We start from the raw sequence: 20630 nt of genomic DNA on the forward strand, positions 1-20630 counted from the left end.
ACTCGAACCCAGGTGCGCTGCGTACAAGGCAATCGATTTACCAACTACGCTACGACCGCCCCTCCCCCGATCTTCATTCTGATGTTACTAAATTCAACCTCATGTTGCATGTTGTTCTTTGCAATGAAGTTTTCTGCCTGTGCTAAACTTCTAAACCAGCGGTTTTCAACCGGGAGTGAATTCACCCCAGGGGTAAATTAGACTATTGTAGGGGGTGAATCATGCGGGATAAATTTTAACTTATTCTAAAATTCCTGTTTACGTTTACGTTTACTGAGACTGTCCAGGAACAGGTTTCCAATTGGAAAGATATGGTTTTCATCCAATTGCATATCATTTGATTCTGACAGGGTGGGTAATGATGGTATGTAATTTTCAGAAAGGGGTACATCATGAGGATCTATATTCGGAAAGGGGTACATTGAATGAAAAAGGTTGAAAACACTGTTCTAAACGTAATCAAAACAGTTTTTGACGTGGTGTTGCTGAATATACGTAGCTTCCGCGAGGTTTAACTTCATTTTAACTTTGACTAGCTGGACAGCTAAAAACGTTATATCACATACTTGCTTTCTTTTTGCTGGTCGAAATAGGTAAAATATCACCTATTTCTACTCACGAGTGTGAAAATTTCAAAATTTGTTTGTAATAAGAGAGATTGTGGATGTACAAGAGAGAATATGCAATTGATCCTGTTAGTGAGTGTTAGTATGAATCTATTTTAAGATATTGTGCTTTTTGTGTCGTCTAGTTTTGATGACATGCTTCTTAAAAGGACAACAAAATTTACAACACATTATTTTTCATTCCACCAAGTTGTAGTTATTCTGATTGGTACATTCATACTGGTGTCTATCGCTAAATGGCATCATCGTAATCACATGGAGATTAGGGACGCAAAACGAAATGTTAATACCCCAGTGGTCTTATTGGTATGTGGGATGCGATATGTACCTTATCGTATATCGTTCGCCGTCAACAATGAAGATGGGGGGATTGTCAATGATGGATATTGGATACCGTGTTGTTGATGTTTTAATATGGGTTGGTTGGATTAATATGGGTTGGTTGGATAATCATCTAGGAAATTTGATAAGCCAGTATGCCGTCTGTCAAATTTATCGTAACAACGCAACTACATTTAGTAACAATTAACCAATTGTGCACATAATAATCTAGTTGAATCGAGTATAAAAACGACGCTTCTCATTCAACCTTACTGACAACCACCGGATGTCAGGTTTACATCGACCCCGCTCATACCATATGTGCTGTGCACCACATTTTGTGGGCACCAACTAAGTCACAACGTAAACAACTAGTAGAGTTCACCGCCATCGAAGAATTTTCAATATCAAGTGCAACACCACTCGTGTGCATCGAAGCATGTTCCGGACCCTGAACAGCACCACACACTTCGTATTACAAATTGTAACTTCATCTTTACGCTTTAACGGTGCTGCTATGGCTTGTTTGGTAGGTTACTGCACGTACATCGAGGCCGTTGAGATACCACTACCATTATCAACCCACATGGAATCTGAAATGTCTTTTTGATTAGAAATAAGTAATAAATAAGGAAATGCACTGTACGCTACGGAAGAAAAACAGAACAATTTCATGCCGCTATTTATCATTGAATTACTTCGTCGGGCACCGGCAGCTACAAGTGGCAGAAGCAAATCATTTATAAATGCACTTCTACATTTTAATGGCAAGTCAACGCGAATGCAGCACCATAGAAAGCGGTGCCGTTTTCGTAGCATCGGATACGAACGCACACTGAAGCTTCAAGAAAATCAAAACTGTCTACCGCCGGCATACTTGAGCAACATAGTTGTAGCAACCGTGCGACTTGATAGGGCAGTTTACCAATGAGAAGTATACCATTTGTTTCAAAGCGGTACATCCTAGCTGTGGGTGATTCAATTTAGAAAAAGAGAGAGGAAACCAGATAAACTGAACAGTTCAACAGTTTGCACCGTCGGATTACTATTTATTTACCACTAGTCAGTATCACGTTGTATGTCTCCGGATAGATGTTATAAAGAATTGGGATGATGGCCTTTTTGTCCCTATTAGATAAGACGCCGAACTATTTCATGCAACCGGTGTAATACATAGACATTGGTTTACTTCATTCATAAGGAACAGTATGATAATATAATTGTCCATGATATACACGAATTCAAGTGAAATGAAAACTCGAGTCCATGGCGCCGATTTTCACACTACCGTTTGCGTCAATATGTTGAGCAAGGATGGCATACGCTCTTTCAATCAATGGCTTCGAATGGATAGGGTGATAATAGGAATAGAGTGAAAATGAGCTCAACACACTATACATACAGGATTGTTTATTACTTGAATATAATCCATAAAAAATGATCTGTCGTTTTATCTGAGGGAAAACAATAATTTATTACATTTGTACACAATCAAAGCAAGTATAATTTTCCCGTTAGTAAATATTCCACATAAGCACATAGCATAAATCTACTGCTCCACAGAGAATGCAAATGTTACAGCAGTTTTCCTCGCTCGGTTTCGAATAACTGTTGTAACTGGAAAAGGTAACTAAAAGTTGAATTATGAAGCTCTGTCTCACTTTTCAATACCAAGAAGATACCGCAATAAAACCGCTGCATTCATTGTAAAAATCACTCGACAGCGACACGTGCTGCACATGAAAGTACCATTTGCTTCGCTTGAAGTAAAATTGATAACCGGTTGTAGATTTGCGATTCGAAGAGGTGTAACGTCTAATTAGCGCTCATTATAAAGCTAGGTGTAGACACACTAGTTGATAGTTAAACTAATGCTCGGGATGGCTCGGTAGGTGCTTATTATAGCAGATTTCCCATGTTCAGCGATAGACTACTACACACTGGATTCAGATCAATTTTCCGTGGATATTAAACCCCATTAACACATTAATCGCATTGACGTATGTATACACATGTCTAAATTATGGTTGAATGGTCGTCTAGCTAGATAAAACAACGTGGGATAATACTGCCGCCAGGGTGTGTCAGCACGTTGACAAAAAAGTGATGGACAAGATTAATATTTCATCTAAATATGAAGTTAAATATTCCAGGATTTGACACCAGATTAAGGACATCGTGAAGGATTTTTAAGAGGTCGTCGATTGATTTTTTATCCCTATATAATTATGGAGAATGTATAACAAACGATTTTTGGGCACAATTTGGACATCAGTAAACTGTTGCCAAGACCGCGCTAAACAGCCCAACACGAAGATGTTGACCAGATAACGTTATGTGATAAAGGACGCAACAAATGTCAAAGCAGATTTCAAAAAAATCACAAGAATACTACACCGGATTTTTTTACTTAGATTGTCCTCGATTGTCCTTAAAGTCATTCGACTCTTTTTTCGGATTGGAAAGATCTTTTAAGAAAAATTTCTAACCCTATGTGCAGGGTTTGGCATCGACTCCTGGTGAGCTGCATACAAGGCAATCGATTTAGCAACTGCGCTACGCCCGCCCGCACACACCGGAAATCATTTTTTTTTATTGCAAACGATCGTTTAAAAGGAAAAAAATCTCAATAAAATATCAAAATGAATAGCAATACACTTTATTTGGCAAGCCATCTGCACACGTAGAAAAAACACCATCAACAACGATATACACAAAACGGAATGTCGCCAACAACGTCCTTTGTTATTTTTGGAGCTGCACGTCAATCATAGTCGATTTAGTTTCAGCGTGCGGGAATGGTATGAGGCCTCAAGGGCACGAAGCCACCGAGTTGCCCTGAACTGTGTCCAAAATAAATCTATTGAGCAACAATGAAGCGAAAAGTCAGAAAGAGTAAGGAGAAACTAAAGAGCACAAATTACATTATTAGAAAGTGTATCATAATTCAAACAAGCTACTAGATACACTCTACTGGTTGACGTAAAGCGAATGTGTCGAGAATTTTACCAAACAGTCTCCAATGATGATACAATGATTTAGCACTTTTCAAATAGCCTAGTAGAAGTTTTGAATCTCATTGAATGCAACACAAAACAATGTTTGAAAAATATTGTACACCCTCAAAATCTCGATTTATAGCAAAAAGAAACATTTCTTTAGAGCTAAACCTTCTTAACTTTTAAGCCGATATAAAATTGTTTTTTTTTAATTGTCCTGCTAGAGCTGTACAGCTAGGTTCTCGGAAGAGCTCCTCGTCAGAATCACTCATTACAATTGCAGACGAGACGGGAAATGTCACCCACTAAAACACTGGTTAAGGCCAGTTGCAGCGAGCCGTGATTCTTAATGTGATATTCATTGTACGGTACGGATAAAGGGCGAACACGAAATTATTGCGACACATTCAACAGGGCATAACTTTTTTACGATTGGGTAAAAATCAACCAAATTTTGCACACTTTCTCATTGATGTGTATTGTTTACATGCTGTCAAACTCGAAGTCGTGTTTTTCGATTCAACGAAAATGGAGGTGAACCAACGCGAGTCGAGAGAACAAATTCTTTCCAAACACCTGGAATTTCCTGACCTGTCGCACCGGCAGTTGGGAAAAATGTTGAACATTCACCATTCAACCGTCTCCAGAGTGTTGAAGCGGTTCCAAGAGCGGTTGACGTTGGACCACGGCAAAGGAGCTGGAAGAAAACCGGGACCGGAGAACAAAAAGACGGAGGGAAGGTGAAGCGGATGATTAAAGCAAATCCCAACGTCTCAAGCCGTGATTTGGCTAAAAAGATCGGCATGTCGCAGAACTACGTCCAGAATGCAAAGAAGAGAGCTGGACCACATACATATAAGGTACAGAACTTCCCAAACCGCGATGAGCGGCAACAATCGACGGCTAAAACTCGGGCATGGAAACTCTACGAGAAGATGCTGACAAAATATGGCTGCTGTGTGATGGACGACGAAACGTATATAAAAGTGGATTTTAAGCAAATTCCGGGGTTGGAGTTTTTCACCGGCAAGAGCGAGTTCCATGTCAAATTTAAGAAGAAGAAAATGTCGAAGTTCGCCTCCAAATATCTCATTTGGCAGGCCATCTGCTCTTGCGGACTGAAGAGTGAACCTTTCGTGACAAAGGGCACAGTAAATGGCGAGATCTACAAATCTGAGTGCCTCGAGAAGCGCCTTTTGCCGTCTTGCAGCAGCACGACAAAGCTCCGCTATTTTGGCCAGATTTGGCATCATGCCACTATTCTAAAAGTGTGCTAGAGTGGTATGAGGCCAATTCTGTCCATTTTGTTCCAAAGGACATGAATCCGCCAAACTGTCTGGAGCTGCGCCCGGTGGAGCAGTACTGGGCAATGATGAAGCGGGAACTTCGGAAGAGCAAGAAGATAGTCAAAGACGAGAAGGACATGTTAAGAAAATGAAAAAAACTGAGAAACTAGTACCGGATGACACTGTAAAGACTTTGATGGAGGGCGTCAAGCGAAAATGCGTTCAATTTTACACTCAAGGCTCCATCGATTAACTTTTCTTTTGATTTTTGAAGTAAATATATGTATAAAACTACCCTAAAATTTTGGATTGATTTTAAACATTATAAGAAAATTGGCAGGACATTTTCGGTGTCGCAATAATTTCGTGTTCGCCCTTTATGTGCGGGTATGGGGACTTCACGATCGCGTGTATCATTGCGATGTTCTCGAACGTTTGTGCGTATGCGTTGCGTTTGTATGTCGCGTGTGCTAACGTGTATGTAACTTCGTGTGTATCAACTCTGTTTTATAACCGTGTGCCTTTCGCTTATTCTCATGTGTTGATGGATGATCGCGCGCGGATTGTGAATCTGATACCTTATTTTCGGTATACGGTTCAGCTGCTAGAAGAGAGTGAGTTCTTCCATATTACTAGAGTTCCAGGTCATGTTGCCTTGCGGATATGAGCTTTATTTTTTATTGGTCCAACTGAATGTATGGGCCTACGTTGCTAGAACGAACGGTTAATATTTCCAGACGTGGCCGATTCATGATCGCGCGAACACGGACGTTTGAGGGTTTCCGTTTGAGACCACGTTTGTAACTTCGTAAGTACTGAAACGGTCACCTTATTACCGATGTGTTATCCTGCTTGCGAAATCGCAGGTGCAGGTGTGCGTGGTTAATCGCGAACATCGCATGTGACTTCGAGTGAATAAATTCGATTTTGTAACCGTGTGGCCATTCAAACATTTGCATGCGTTCTTGGATGGTCACGCAGATCGTCATTCTGATATTTAGTTTTCGGTGTACGGTTCACATTCTGACAGGTAGTGAGTTACCCACTACTCACTAGAGTTCCCGGTCATGTCGCCATGGAACATGTTGTCCAGTGGATATGAGAGCTTTCGTTTTTTATATCATGTCTGCGAGAACGCGATTTTCATGTCGCCATGGAACCTGTTGTTTAGTGGATATTAGCGTCATGGTTTTGTTTGGCCCACCTGAATGCATTGGATTTATGCTAGTAGGGGGGACTTCTGGACGAAACCGATTCATGATCGCGCTAACACTGGGTATTTGGAGATTCACTCCTGAGGCCGCGTTTGTGAATTTATAAGTGTTAAATTATTTACTTAGTCACCGGGGTGTTATCCTGTTTGCGAGATCGGGGGCTCAGGTGTGCGTGGATGATCGCGAAAGACTCGAGCGTTTGTATGTTGACGTTTTTGTAGCGTGTGCTAACGTGTATGTTACTTCGCGTGTATACATTACATTTTATAATCGTGGGGTCATTCGCATGTTCGCGTGTTCTAGATGATCACACACGGACCGTGAATATACTTAATGTTTAGTGCATGGTTCAGATGCTAGAAGAGACTGGGTTCTCCCATTTAACTAGAGTTTCCGGTCATGTCGCGATGGAACGTATTGTCTAGTTTTTTCTATTGGTCCAACTGAAGGCATGAGTTGGGGCTGCTAAGATCGAGGGTAGAGACTTATGGACCTGGCCGATCCATGATTGCGCGAGCGATGGGTTTATGATTGTGACCGCGTTTGTAAATTTATATGTACTAAAACATTCGTTTAATTACCTTGGTGTTCGCATTTGTGACCAGGTTTTTGTTATCGCGAAGGCCACGTTCGGAATGGGAGAGATTGGGAGTTTATATGATATAATAAGCAATTTATTGTGTTAGCGAGTGTTAGCATGGATCTAGTAGCAATAAAAGAAAAAAATAATATGCCAAATAAAGAAAAAAGAAAGAAAGAAGCGAAATTGACCGACATGATTTTTGGTACACATGAGTAGTGGAAAAGCAAACTACTAGAAGTACAAAAAACAGACTAATGAAGTAATAGAAGAGAACACATGTAACATGCAATCAAGCTCCTTGAAATCATCTGAATGCCAGCAAATGATACCTATTTACCAATAACGACAATTGAATTCCGTAAGAAGTTTTTCATGGTATGCTGACCGGGAATGGATTATTCATGTGTGTCGGTAAATTAATCGTAACTTAATTTATCTAATTCGATCTTCCCGAATGAATCGAATGCACGAATTGAACATCGGTAATAAGTGACCAACGAATCCCAAGAACGATTACCCGCTATTCTGTCATATACGCCAGTTCTGCACACATTCCCTGACCCATCTGTCACAAATAATCAGACAAACACATACACAGATAGACATACTACTGGCACGTAACAATTGTATACTAGTACTAAAAGCTACAATTATTACAACACAACATAACTAATAGGGATCAACTGTTATTTTTTTTAATGCGACCGCGAACGTTCACGAAGCCGACCGATAAATTGACAAACAATAACTCCCACTGCGAGTCGGGCTCACAAACACTTCCATTAATGTGTTAAACAATGTCTGCAAACATAGCCCACAGAAAAAATCAATCCACGGTGATTCGCCAATCGGCCACGCCAGTGTGCACAGGGTGTTGGTTGACCGTTAGTTTGGGCTGGTGTAGAGTATGAAAAAACACAAAACATAAAAAAGGCTCATAAACCCTCTCGGTCTCCTCGATGCACCACTATCGAGGCGTAATGCAATAACCATCTTAAATCCGTCAGAGGTCCTTTAAAACTGATGCACCAATATGCTTGATGATGTTTGCAATACCATCAATACCCGTCAACCTAGGGGAGGGTTATAAAAAATAGAAGATTTTAGAGAAAAATATTTCAAAACCCTAACTTCCCGATTTTTTTAAAGAAATGGTTACATTTCCATTCAAATTCTAAGGCTGATGCTTTAAAAATTATGACTTCTTATGTATATGGGTTGTTGTTTTAGACGAAGACCGAAGGCATGAACCTAAGCTGCAAGGACCAAAGGTAGGGGTTTCCGGATGTGACCGATTCATGATCGTGTGGGAACGGGTATTGGTATAATTGCACTTAAGACAGCGTTTAAAAATCCACAAGTACCAATATATTGACTTGATCACCAGAGCCTTTTTATCAATACGAGGGTGTGATTATATCATCGCATGCGTGACCAGATTTGCATTATCGCGAAGGACACAAGCGTTTCTATGTTAATGTATTTGATTCGCGTTTGCGTTCGTTCATACTACTTTTAAACATTCACAAATGTTGACATAATCGCCGAGAAAATTCTTATGATTGGGAGATCATGGGCTTAGGTACTCGTGATGATCGCGTCTGCGTCCGAGTATGTATTATCACGGAAGGCTTCACCCTAGTAACAATTGTGGTTTTATGATAGTTTTATAGCCACTGATAAAACTTAGACTGCACTTGTAGCGTTCTATTAAAACTTCAATTGTTACTTGGGCAGTGCTTGTATGTTGTTGTGCGCGTTTTTGTTATGGCGTGAGAGTTTGTAATTTTGTGTGTACCAAAGCGCTTCTATAACCATGTGGTCGTCATTATTCCCCTATGCTTTTGAGTGTCGCCGTAAAGAAAAAGAAGCAGGAAAATGTGAATTTACACATTTATTCAATGGCGAGCGAATGACCATTTGGTTAAAGCACTCAATAAACAATTATATTTATTCAGTAAAAATTAGATGGACGTACGATACGTATACTACAATATATTAGAGAAAGACATTAGATATTGTGACAATCATACGCAGAACGGCAAAATGTAATTGAAATGAAAAGTGAGAAAGCCAAAAACATACAACACATGACAACTATACGTTTGCCGAACAACAACATACGAATATTTCAAATACTAACCACTAGCTGAGCTTCAGTTAAGGGTGGTGAGTGTTTGAAAAGCATGCAGCATTGAATAGGCCCATTAGGCCCTCTTCGATTCACCATCAAGGTGTATTGCAATCAACGTCTTAAAACAACTTTCTGTCAATCTTCTTCAAAATTATTTTTCGATTTTGCATCAAATTTTGACGTTTCATGCATCTGGCATCGAAAATACAAATTCGATTTTTAAATTTTCCTTTACCCCCTTTGAACATTATTCAATATATGCTTCTATGGACTCAGACTGGCAACTCCAAGTAATTTTGCAATAATAATAAGTTTTGCATCATTTTGATATCACTAGTGGTACCAGCTTAAATGGATAAACACTGTGTGGCCACACTCCGGAACCTGAATCCCAATCGACACAAAATAGCAGCCGTTGGCAAGGTTGTACTTTTCATTTGAGAATAATTTTGTGCAAATCGGTCCAGCTGTCTCTGAAAAAATGATTACAGACTTTTTCCGATCTCGACGACCTCCTCCGGGCCGGGAGTACATCAAAATTGCTATTTCACGGTTAGTGAAAAATATTTGATATTTCGAAAGATTCCGTCTTACCCCCAACATCCCCACAATTGTTTACTAACAAACCTACGGAATTAGACCGTGCGAATAACATGCGACTGCTGCACAGTTCACACAGCATACCTTCCCCACTATTTTCAATCACGTGAGTTGCATCTAAAAAAGAGTTTTCCCACCTACTAACTGCTACTTTATAACTTTAAGTTGCATTTTCCAGATCTGTTTGTAATTAGTGGCCTACTCTCAGCTATAATTATGCCTCAGATTCCGACGAAAAGTCAATCCACGCATTTCTTTCTGGAAAACAATAGCTCGCTCAAACGGCAGCTAACCAAGCGAGGAATTAGTTCCCATGTTTTGGATCAATTTTTTGCTGCTACCCTATAGTCAAGTTTAATAATAGATTTTCACGGAAACCGGACATGGTTCGCTGAGAGGCACGTGTATGAGAATTTGCAAATTAGTACACTTCAATGAAGTCGATTGTTTTATCAACAAATGGCAACTGCTTCGTATGGGAATATCAATAAATCCGATCGGAGAAGCAATAAGAAAGGTGAAGGGTACTTACGCCGACCTTGTCCAAGCTTCGCAGCGAAGCCTCATGAACACTGTGGAAATGTACGTGTGCTTGCTTCATGATTGGTTCCACCTCCTCCTCCTCTTCCGATTCACCGATATCTGAGGTCAGCGGAGTACAGCTGTGACTACGTGCTTTACAGTTCAATGGATCGCTAACGGAGCGTTTTATGCTGCTCGAAGTTACTGCGTAAGCCTTGCAGATAAGCCCTTGGGCCAGTTCCGAGGCAATGTTGATCGCCTGTGGTGGATCGATTTTGAACGTTGGAACAATCGGCGGTTGCATCTCGAAGGATGAGTCCGGTGATATGTTAAACTGAACCAAACGGGTAACCACCGGATCCGGGTCGGTTTCATCCTCTTCTTCCACGTCCGAGTGCGACGGTTCGCATTCATACGAGTAATCGAAGTTTTCGCCCCAGATAAGTGTCCGATTGGAGAGATCTGCTTCACGGATAGTGTTTGAAAATCGGCGCAGGTTTTCTTCCGTAAGAGTTGGTGAAGCACAACGGCTAGTGTCCGAACTGTTGTCACTGATGGTTAAGGACCTCTTACTTTGGATAGGCCTTTGAACTCCTTCTAAGCTGTTGCTTTTCTTTTTCGACGAGAAGAAGCTCAGTAGATTTGAATGTGACGGTTGTCTTGGGTGCTCAGAATTGCGCCGCTTCTGGAATCGTTTCCTTAGAGCAAGTGGCGTTTTAAGAGCTTCCTCGAAGAACGCTTTTGTAGATGATGATTTTCTTACTATTCGCGTTGGTGTTTCGTGCGTATCCAGAGGCGGGCTTGAAACCCGGATGGGTTCGGGAAACAGTTCCTCTGGATTGAAAGGTTCAATATGTACTGGTTCTTTCTTCGGACTTGCGTTTTCAAGTTTTAAACTTTCCTTACTACTGCACGTATCATACTGATCCTGTTCCATCGATTCGAAGTCAGAGTCAATAAATGAGGCATCGGCCGGCGGAGTCAACAAATTCAATTTATAGTTTTCTGCATTTTGCACTTCCTCCGAAACTTTGCTTATCTTTATGGGTGTCGAGCTGGGTAGCGATAAGAACCCACGCGACTCGTCGGTACTTTCATCAACTTTCGACACTGTGAACCGTACACTTTTCATATCATCGCTAATCTTCGGTTTCTTCAGCACGGAATCGCTTGTCGTGTTGTCTGATTCCGACGAACTAAGGCAATGCTTCTGCTGATCAATCGAATTTTCTATAACACTAAGATCGTTCTTCTCCAAACACGATCCTTCACCAGCGTTGTTATTATTCACGCAAGACACAACATTTTCACCGGTAGATGCTTTTTTACAACAAACACTTGCATTGTGCTGACTGAGATCATTGAGAAACTTTCGGATATCCTGATCCACATCACCGCCCAGCAGATTCTCTGCCGAGCTTTTCAAACTTATATCTTGTTTAGGCACTTGCAATAACGATTTATACTCCAAGACACTCTCAAAGGACGAATCGTTTGCGGTTTTCAGTAAGGTCATGAAATTTTTGTTCAGAATCGGCTCCAATGCCGCACTTCGATTGCACTCCGCCGGACACTCGAAAACACTTCTTACACTGGTCGTAACTTCTATAGTACTACCGACTTTAGACCCATCACCGCATTCACATTTCTTTACGCGACCGTTCGTCTTTTTCGTCGTATTTGACACCAGTGTTTTCATAATAATCGTTATCTCGGAAGTTTTGGTAGTCGTGACAGCCGGCACTGAAGATTCCTCGTCATTCGCCTCATTTTCCACGCCCGCAGTGGCAGCGACGTTTTGCGAAGCGCAGTCCATCGTTTACTCTTATCAGAACTGCTTGCGCTTTATTTGAACAGCGATAAGAGACACTTTCATCCACGCAACGAGTAGGACAACATCTCTATTGGCAAACAGATCGATCCCGCGGAAGAGTTCTTGACACAGTTTACTGACACGGTTTACCTTGAATAATTGAGCAAATAAAATTTTGAAATGGGACGCCTCATGGCAGACACGCCGCCGACTGCGCTGGCATCCAGCACGGAACTAGTACTAAAGGTTCTAGTGAACCATTCAATATCCGATAACTTCAGTGCGTCTATCAACGCGATTGGAAAAAAGAGAGATCGTCTACCGGCACACACATTTGAAGCCAGCGATTATAATCATAAACAAGCGTCAGAATTACTAATGAGGTTAATTGCAAGGCAAGCTGCGTGCGATTCGTTCACGATCAAATACAATAGAATTGTGGGAATATAAGTGGGTACTAAAATATGTATTCGTCTGAGTATCTTCCACAACCTCTGGTGACGTTCTGCTCAAGCTCAGCTCAAGCAATTTTCAGTTATCAAAGTAATTAATACCGGCATATTTGGTTGTAAGTATCCATTAAAATCTGCTGTTTGCAAACATTCCAATGTTGATTCTAAATCCGCCTATTATTTTACAATCTTTAGTTATTTATCAGTGCAGACTATTTTACCTACAATTTAAAAAAAACAGTGAAGCGTAGGGAAGGTAAAATGTGTCATATATAAAAAAGTAATATTTTTGAGCTGATTTTTCATAAAGCTCAACGACGTCCGGTTTTAGCTATGAGTATGGAACATTTCGAAATATTAAAACAACGCTCAAATTTCCACGCGTGTTCCACATTTTAGATTGAGACTAGCATTATAGATGGGTGGATTCAATTTTTGTTCAAAAACAAAACCCTACCGGAACCCGAAAACTTCAAGATAACCGACTCGAACCCATAAGTTTAACATTAGGAAAACCCGAACCCGAATTTAAAAATTGGAAAATATGAACCAGAAATTTTTCAACTCGAGCCGAAAATGTACCCGAATCCAGTATCTAATTATCGAGATCTGTCATTCAAAGTTATAGAGTGAGACGCTAGCTTGCCGCGCACTTCCATTCATTAGCGTTCGATAATGCGATAAAAACTGCAACAACCATGTTGGTCCATGTGGGTTCACGACGACGCAATCTGTTTAGGCCTTCAATCCGTTGGTTGAAATCCATGCGCGACGACGTTACAAATTACGGGCCGTTTTCCTCGGTGACATGTTGTTAGGAACTAAAAGTGGTTATGTGTTTGTTTTCGACCAAAAAAGACGTGCAGAACATTTTTTTTTAAATTTATTTTGCAATGAAAAATTGTTTAAAAAACATACAAAATTGTAAGCTCATTAAAATCGATCAGTTTGGTCGCCCAAAGTAATATTTTTACAATAAAAGGACTACAAACTTCAAATGTCAACATAATGGTCAATTTTTTTCAAAAGCCTGGATTTGCTTTTGCAATGCCAAATACTACCAAAAAAATGGATCTTTCATCGAAATTTTAATTTGACCGAATTCGGGAGACCCGTTTAAATAAATTTGACTCATTTCAGACCTATTTTTGCAGTCACAGTCAATTCACAAAATAGACAAAAAATTCGTCAATTGTTCGGCATATTTGCCGCTTAATGAATCATCGCCTTCTGATGATTTCAAAAGAGTTGTACCATACTGTCACTGGAACCTTGTTCCACGCATAACCGGCAGTGACGTAAATGTATATGGGTCATTCTGCGCGAAGTGATCAAAAAGATGGAAGCTTATAATCGAGCTTCACCGATTTGAGCCAATTTTAGAGCAATTAATTATCTAGAGCCGATATATAGAAAAATACTTGATTTTCTTTTAATTACATCTTCGGTTCTATTTACTCTGAAATCAAAACGCAAGATGTTTCTGGAGGAAAATTGTTAAAGGAGCCAAGAAAAATATTAGTTTTTAGCGGCAGTACTACCAACTATGCTATTTTTCCAGGTAAATATAATATATAAGTTCATTTTTCTCGCAATGCATATATTTTAATCTTGAAAATTCTAATTTCATCATGTTCCTCAGACATTTTTACTTAAAAAACACTTCTCGCATTTTACCATATAAAATTTTATGTTTATCGACAAATATTAAGAAACCTTCAAATGGTCATAAAACCGACCCTGATCAACTAGAGGCAAAACAAAAACGTAGTTTTTCGTCATTTCTCGTGTACTTCACAATAAATTATGCGTGAACTCAGTACACTAAAGAGGGATTTTTGTCGTTGCGCGCTTGCGATTTTATATGAGAAATTGAGATTTTTTTCGCTTCAAAACCATATATCTCAGGATAAGCTTAAATTATATTGAGATTATAAGTGTTTTTATGTAAAAATGTCTGAGGAACACGATGGAATTAAAATTTGAAAGTTAAAATATATGTATTGCGAGAAACATTAACTTTATTTTTTTTAACTGAAAAAATCGCATAATTGGAAGCACCGCCGCTAAAAACTTTATTTTTTTAGACTCCTTGAAGAATCTTTGATTTTTAAGTAAATAGAACCGATGATATAATCTAAAGAAAAACAAAGATTATAAGTGTTTATATTATAAGGTTTTACCAATTTATTAAAACGGGAAGTGTTCCCATGGCCCGAGGGGTGGTTCAATTGGCATACAAATTTGGATTTCAATATATATTGGCCCTAGATGAGCAATTCCTCCAAAATTTGTTCAAATCCGTGAAAGTCGATCATACGTGCCTTGATCACTTCGCGCGGAATGACCCATATCGCATAATTTGAGGCAAATCGGATATCAATTTGAGAGGTACATTCCGTACCATTCGTTACTCAATCTATAATGTAGGTGATCGGTTAACATTTTCACGATCTGGCTGAGAAGAGATGTTAAATGTGACCCTCTGCTGCGACAGCATTACGCATGAGTTGACAAACTGACTTGAACTATCATTATCTGAACACATGATGACTTGACGACAAGGTTTCATGGGTATTTTCCAACAATTCAATCTTCAAGTGACTTGGATTATGTTGTGGATAGAACAAACTCATTAATAGTAGCAGCATACCAAGAGGCTGGTGCTTCTCATTCGTTCGATGACTCTCAGACCGATAACTCGATCATCCCAGTACGTGCAGTGTAATGGAACAAAGAAAAGTGCTAACCCGCTTGCAAGGTTATTGTGCGCGTTCTCCACCTCTTCGAGGTTTCGAAATTTATTTTTCTTTTGTGTACGGCGGAATTTTTCTTGAAAAATAGCTATTCCCACAATTTATTAGCAAAAAAAAACCCTTAATTGAAAAATTATCTCAAAAACTCAAAGTAGGGGTTAAGTTTTTTTTTAACATAGAATGTGTATGCAAAGTTTGAAATGAATCGGTCAAGTAGTTTTTGAATGGCAGTTAGCACCGCAAATCGTGTTTTTCCAGAGACGTTCTACAAAAAGCTTCGTCACAGAGTAGATATTTTTGAATGAACAAACTACAGGATGTTACTGAAATGATGTAGTTCAATATACAAAAGTTTTAATCAGCTTCACCCAACTTTCTCAAACAAAATTGACAAAAAAACTGATTTTTTCACACTGAAACCTTTACCCCCCTCCCCCTCCCTTAAAAGCAACTTAATAAGCTTGATTTTTGATGTAACCCTCTGCTCCGACAGTATTATGCATGCGTTGACAAGCTCGTGCCTCGACAAGCTTGGCTCGTACCAAACCATCGTTATCTAATAATAGATACATAATTTTGATCATTTAGACGTCTCACTAGATATCGTCACTTATCGTAATCTGAAATCTGCGAACTGGGACCTCCACAAAGAGTACTTGGCAACTAGGTTCCATAGGTATTTTCCAATGCTTGAATCTCTAAGTTACTTTTACGAGGTAGTGGATAAAACAAGCTCATTTTACCACCAGCATACCACAGCATAGCATACCAAGAGGGTTGTCCGCTTCGAGTTTTACGAACGTCTAGAGCAACCCATTGGTAGAACGCCGAACTAACTGGACTTAAAAAGATACGAAGAAGAGCTTGGATTCGCAGACGCAGAGACAGATCGGAGGCATTTAAGTGAACTCGCAAAGTTTACAGAAATGACCTTCAATTCTATAAATGAAGTGGTTAGAAAAGCCTTTGCACAAATGTCTCAAATCTCAACGAGGCTACTAGAATAATCTTTCACCTTAGTTCAATTAGAACTGCTACTGGCGAATACTCGTTTGACGAATCTGAAGTACTCAACTGTCTTTTCGGCACTGTACGGAACCATTACTGACGATTGCCTCTGAGTTCTTTTCGTGTAATTCTGATTCTTAGGCATTGGTTCGTAGCACTGTGTCAACCGAATCGATCAAATGGGTGCTTGCTAGATTTGCTCTATATAAGGCTCAGGAATCATTCCAGTTCTGCTTCAAAGAGAATATGAACACTTCAAGCATATGTTGAAGAAAGTTCTTACTTGTAGTACAGCATACATCCCATTAGCGTGACGTGCAATGCAACATGCATATCAAAGGGGGAAATATACTAAGCTATTGTTGTCTATAAAATTGAAGAAGCTTTTTCGAAGGAGCAATCTAGCTTAGGAAAAATTTTGCTATTAAAGGTGCTTTTAATAACGTGTCTTACGAATCCATATTGGAAGCAGCGCGAGTATCTTCATATATCGCGAACGCAATGCTTAGCAACCGACATCTGCACTCATCATCAAGATAGATAGAGATAAGGAAACTGAGTGTCTGGATGTCCTCAAGGTAGTATGCTGTCACCACTTACATGTGGGAGCAACACACTTCGGAGTGAAGGGGTTTATTGTGAAAGAGAAGAGCGGTGGTTCGCATGAAAAGTGCAAAGAGCTTTTGTTATTCTTCTCTTTATTTGCTCTGAGGTGCATAACATCCCTGGTTGCCTACTACGCAAATTCCAACTACGCGGATTTCTACTGCGCTGTATCCGTGCAGTAGGAAGATTTCGGCTAATTGGCCGAATATTTCATCCGCGTTAAGATGTAAGCGCCGTACTTTTTGACAAGGTTATTGTACTTAATTGGACCTCGAAGGTGCCCCAGAAAATTTGTCCAGGAAATCAAGAGCTTCTGGACGGTGCATGGTGGTTAAGTGATCAAATATGAATAGATCCGCCAGACGGCGCTAGCAATCATCTTATATATTTCAAATTGTATATCATAATAATTTAAAAGGGTGGTATTTTCGGCAATATTCACCAGCAGGTCGAATACTGACCGACGACAAATCAATTATTTCAGAACTTATCCAATAGGCGGCGCTAGCGAGAATACAATTTCTGGTGTTAAGTAATGTTCATCACCAGATCGAGTTCTGCTCGATATCGAATAAATTATTACTTACTAGGCGGTGCTAGGAAAAATGGGAAGATTATGTTTGATTTCAAAAAACACGTTTTACCAGTGATCAAAAATGGCGTTATTTCGAACTATCGAGGAAAAGCTGCATTAAGTGCAGTATCTAAGCTATTCCCATAACTGCTCTAGCTACATATCCGATACTCAACTCAGCTTCATGCCTAAACGGTCAACTACTACAAACTTAGTATCTCACACATCTTTCTTTTAGTCAACGTTTGCAAGCAAAAACTACAGGTAGATGCCATGTACAACGACTTCTTCGCGGTGTTTAAGAAAATTAATCATTAGATAACTGTTTCCAAATAAAGTAGACTTGGATTTGACTCCTTTCTGGATTGGCTTTACTCGTACCAAACTGAACGTGAAATGGTAGTGAAATTGGAAACTGCACGACATCACCATTTGCCAACAGCTATGGAGTACCTCAGGGCAGTCACCTCGGACCATTCATTTTTTGCTCTATTTAAGCGACTTAAATCATTTGCTAAAGTGCATGAAACTTTCGTTTGTTGACGACTTCAAACTATTTCGGCTTATCAATAATGCGAAAGATGCAGAATTCTTGCAGTCCCAGTTGAATGTATTCACCAATTGGTTCAATGCCAATATGTTAAATGCCTTCAAGCGTTCGGTTATATCCACTGGAAAGTTAATTTCGACTACAATATTTCATAAAACGTTCTCAAACGGGATCAGCTGTTAATGATTTGGTAGCCTACTTAGATTCCAAACTAAACTGCAAGCGCCACATTGAGTACACGATTTCTACGGCTTCTAAGCTGCTAGGATTTATTTGAGAGTCACTAAGAACTTTACCAACATACATTGTTGAAAAGTACTCTATTGTGCTTTGGTCCGCTCTACACTCGAATATGGCAATACAGTCTGGGCACTTCTTATTACCAAAAAGATATTCAACGCATTGAAGCTTTTCGGCGCAAATTTGTTCGTATCGCACTTCGTCGAAACCCATGGAGGGACCCACTGAACCTACCGAGCTACATAGATCGCTGTAAGCTTATTGACCTCGATCTCCTGTAAGTACACCGGAATGTTTCGAAGGCCGTTTTCATTGCCGATCTACTGCAATCTCGAATCGACTGCTCCGAACTTCTACAACTTTTGGACATCGACATTCGTCGTCGTAGTCCTCGAACCCATCCTTTCTTTCGCATGCCGGTAGTCAGAGCAAATTATGGTTCATTCGTATCGTGCTGTCAAGAAATCGTTTCTATCTTGTTAGCTGTAGCCTAGTGCTAGTTTCTAGTTATTAAGATTATGCTGTTAATTTTATTTGTAAGTTATAAGTGTCGACATGTATCATTTGAATGTCTGTTATCTGTTGTTATAAAAGATGAGGACATAACATAAGCCTACTGGAAAGAGTTAAAACAAAATTCAGCTCCAGCGGGTTTTTCCCTGCTCCCAAACAAACAAAAGCCTTATAACACTGGAGACCCTGAGTCTTAGTTCATTAAGTCTCAGTATCAGTTGGACTTGTTTAAAAACATACATAATTACATACATTAGGAAAAAGATTTATCCTGTGGTCTTCTCGCGAAAGACGAGTGCTGTTTGTTGATGCAAACATGCATTTGGATGTCATCTACTAGGGTGCTTAAAATAAGCTTAAAAATATGCTCGTGAGCAAATTTTTAAGCTTCTGTAACTCAAGATCATGGTTATTGAAAAGCGTCGTGTCTTCGGTTAAATTTCATATTTTAATATTTTGTATGCAAAAGTATATTTTCTCAAGAATGAGCAATATTAACCTGCAAGAATCATTCAAATACATGCATATTTTCAAGTTTTCATATGTAAATAACTATTTAAGAATATACCATTAGACTTTTGGAAGGCAATTCAGTGTTTTTGAAGATACGGAGTCGAACAAACAGGAGCGCCAACAGGTTTGCGAGCGCACGGACGAGTGTAGCCGTGGAGAATGTCTTTAACTCGTCCAGGCAAATTTTTCTCGTTTCTTCAAATTTCATTTTTAATATTTCTTCAAATTGTCTTTCACGTCATATAATGTTATTTTTGATTGACAGAAATCAGAGTGCTCTGTTCATCAGAATTTAATTATCTTCTACATAATCATATCTTTACCGAATTCAATAGGCGGAAAAAATCGGATCAAAAAGCTCACAGAAACGTGTCCTAATTGACTGACACTGAGTCGGAGATCGAACGTGCGACGACTGTACCACTACGACGCTACTGTATTTGAAATTATTGATTATTCCACCTCTTTCGACAAGTTGAGATTCAGAACAAGTTAGACAATCCCCTCCAACAGCCATGCGATATGCGATGACGCATGAGCCAACTCAAAGATATTGCAATGATGGTGCTTATGATTCATACTAGTCGTCCATAACGTACGATAATCTCTCTTGTTTCCAATAGCGATCGTATGAGCCAACCTTCGATTAAGATATGTCACCGCAAAAGCAATAAATCGATGCACCAACAGGTTTAGCTAGTAAAGTGGCACGAACTCTCTCTTTCCGATTGAAAGATTTTGCTTTGGATGGTAGCTTTCGTAAATATACACACTACACTATCACTGAAATTGCACATCTTCCTTTCTCCAATCACATTCGCACGCGAAACTGCCACGAGAGGTCAACCAGGAACGCACATTCGCGAATCTCCAGCACGCACCGTTTCATTACTTCCGAATTTCGATCCGCCACAACAAACGTCCACAGGTAAACTACTGACTCAGCCTGATCGTATCCGGCGATCAAGTCCCCTCTCCAACTAGCAAACCATAACTGACTTCCTTTGCCGAACGAATGCGCGGCCGGCCGGGAAAGGAGAGGATCAAGACACGCGAAATGCAGTGCTAAGGTGCTGTCTAAGAAGGCAGAAGGAAAAAGGAATAAATGCCGGCCGTCCACGCTACCCGCGCAAACTAGCATGCACTACATACATGTATGCGATTGGACTCACAAATTTCTTCTACGGAAACGCAAGCCAGCAGACCAAAGCAAGTGCCAAAACCTGCACTGCCGGCTGCAAACGGTCCCGTTCCGTTCCGAAGGAAGGGTAGCTATAAGACGTAAAACTTTTTTTCTTTAAAAAAAAACTTCCCTCTAAC

General features: G+C 39.8%; 1 protein-coding gene across 1 annotated transcript in view; it reads right to left on the reverse strand.

Annotated features, from left to right (window-relative positions):
• LOC131694885 (uncharacterized) overlaps nt 1-20368 on the reverse strand; it is a gene marked incomplete at its 3' end in the record, with an annotated part of 34061 nt that extends 13693 nt beyond the window's left edge. Inside the window, exons 1-2 of the mRNA XM_058983401.1 lie at nt 19951-20368; nt 10296-12248 (exon numbers count right to left, since the gene is read on the reverse strand). Of these exons, the coding sequence (XP_058839384.1) occupies nt 10296-12101 (1806 nt within the window). The remainder of the gene's footprint in view (nt 1-10295; nt 12249-19950) is intronic.
• Nucleotides 20369-20630: the final 262 nt, after the last annotated feature.

Source organism: Topomyia yanbarensis, unplaced genomic scaffold (assembly GCF_030247195.1).
Source record: "Topomyia yanbarensis strain Yona2022 unplaced genomic scaffold, ASM3024719v1 HiC_scaffold_186, whole genome shotgun sequence".
In the NCBI taxonomy this organism is placed as follows: domain Eukaryota; kingdom Metazoa; phylum Arthropoda; class Insecta; order Diptera; family Culicidae; genus Topomyia; species Topomyia yanbarensis.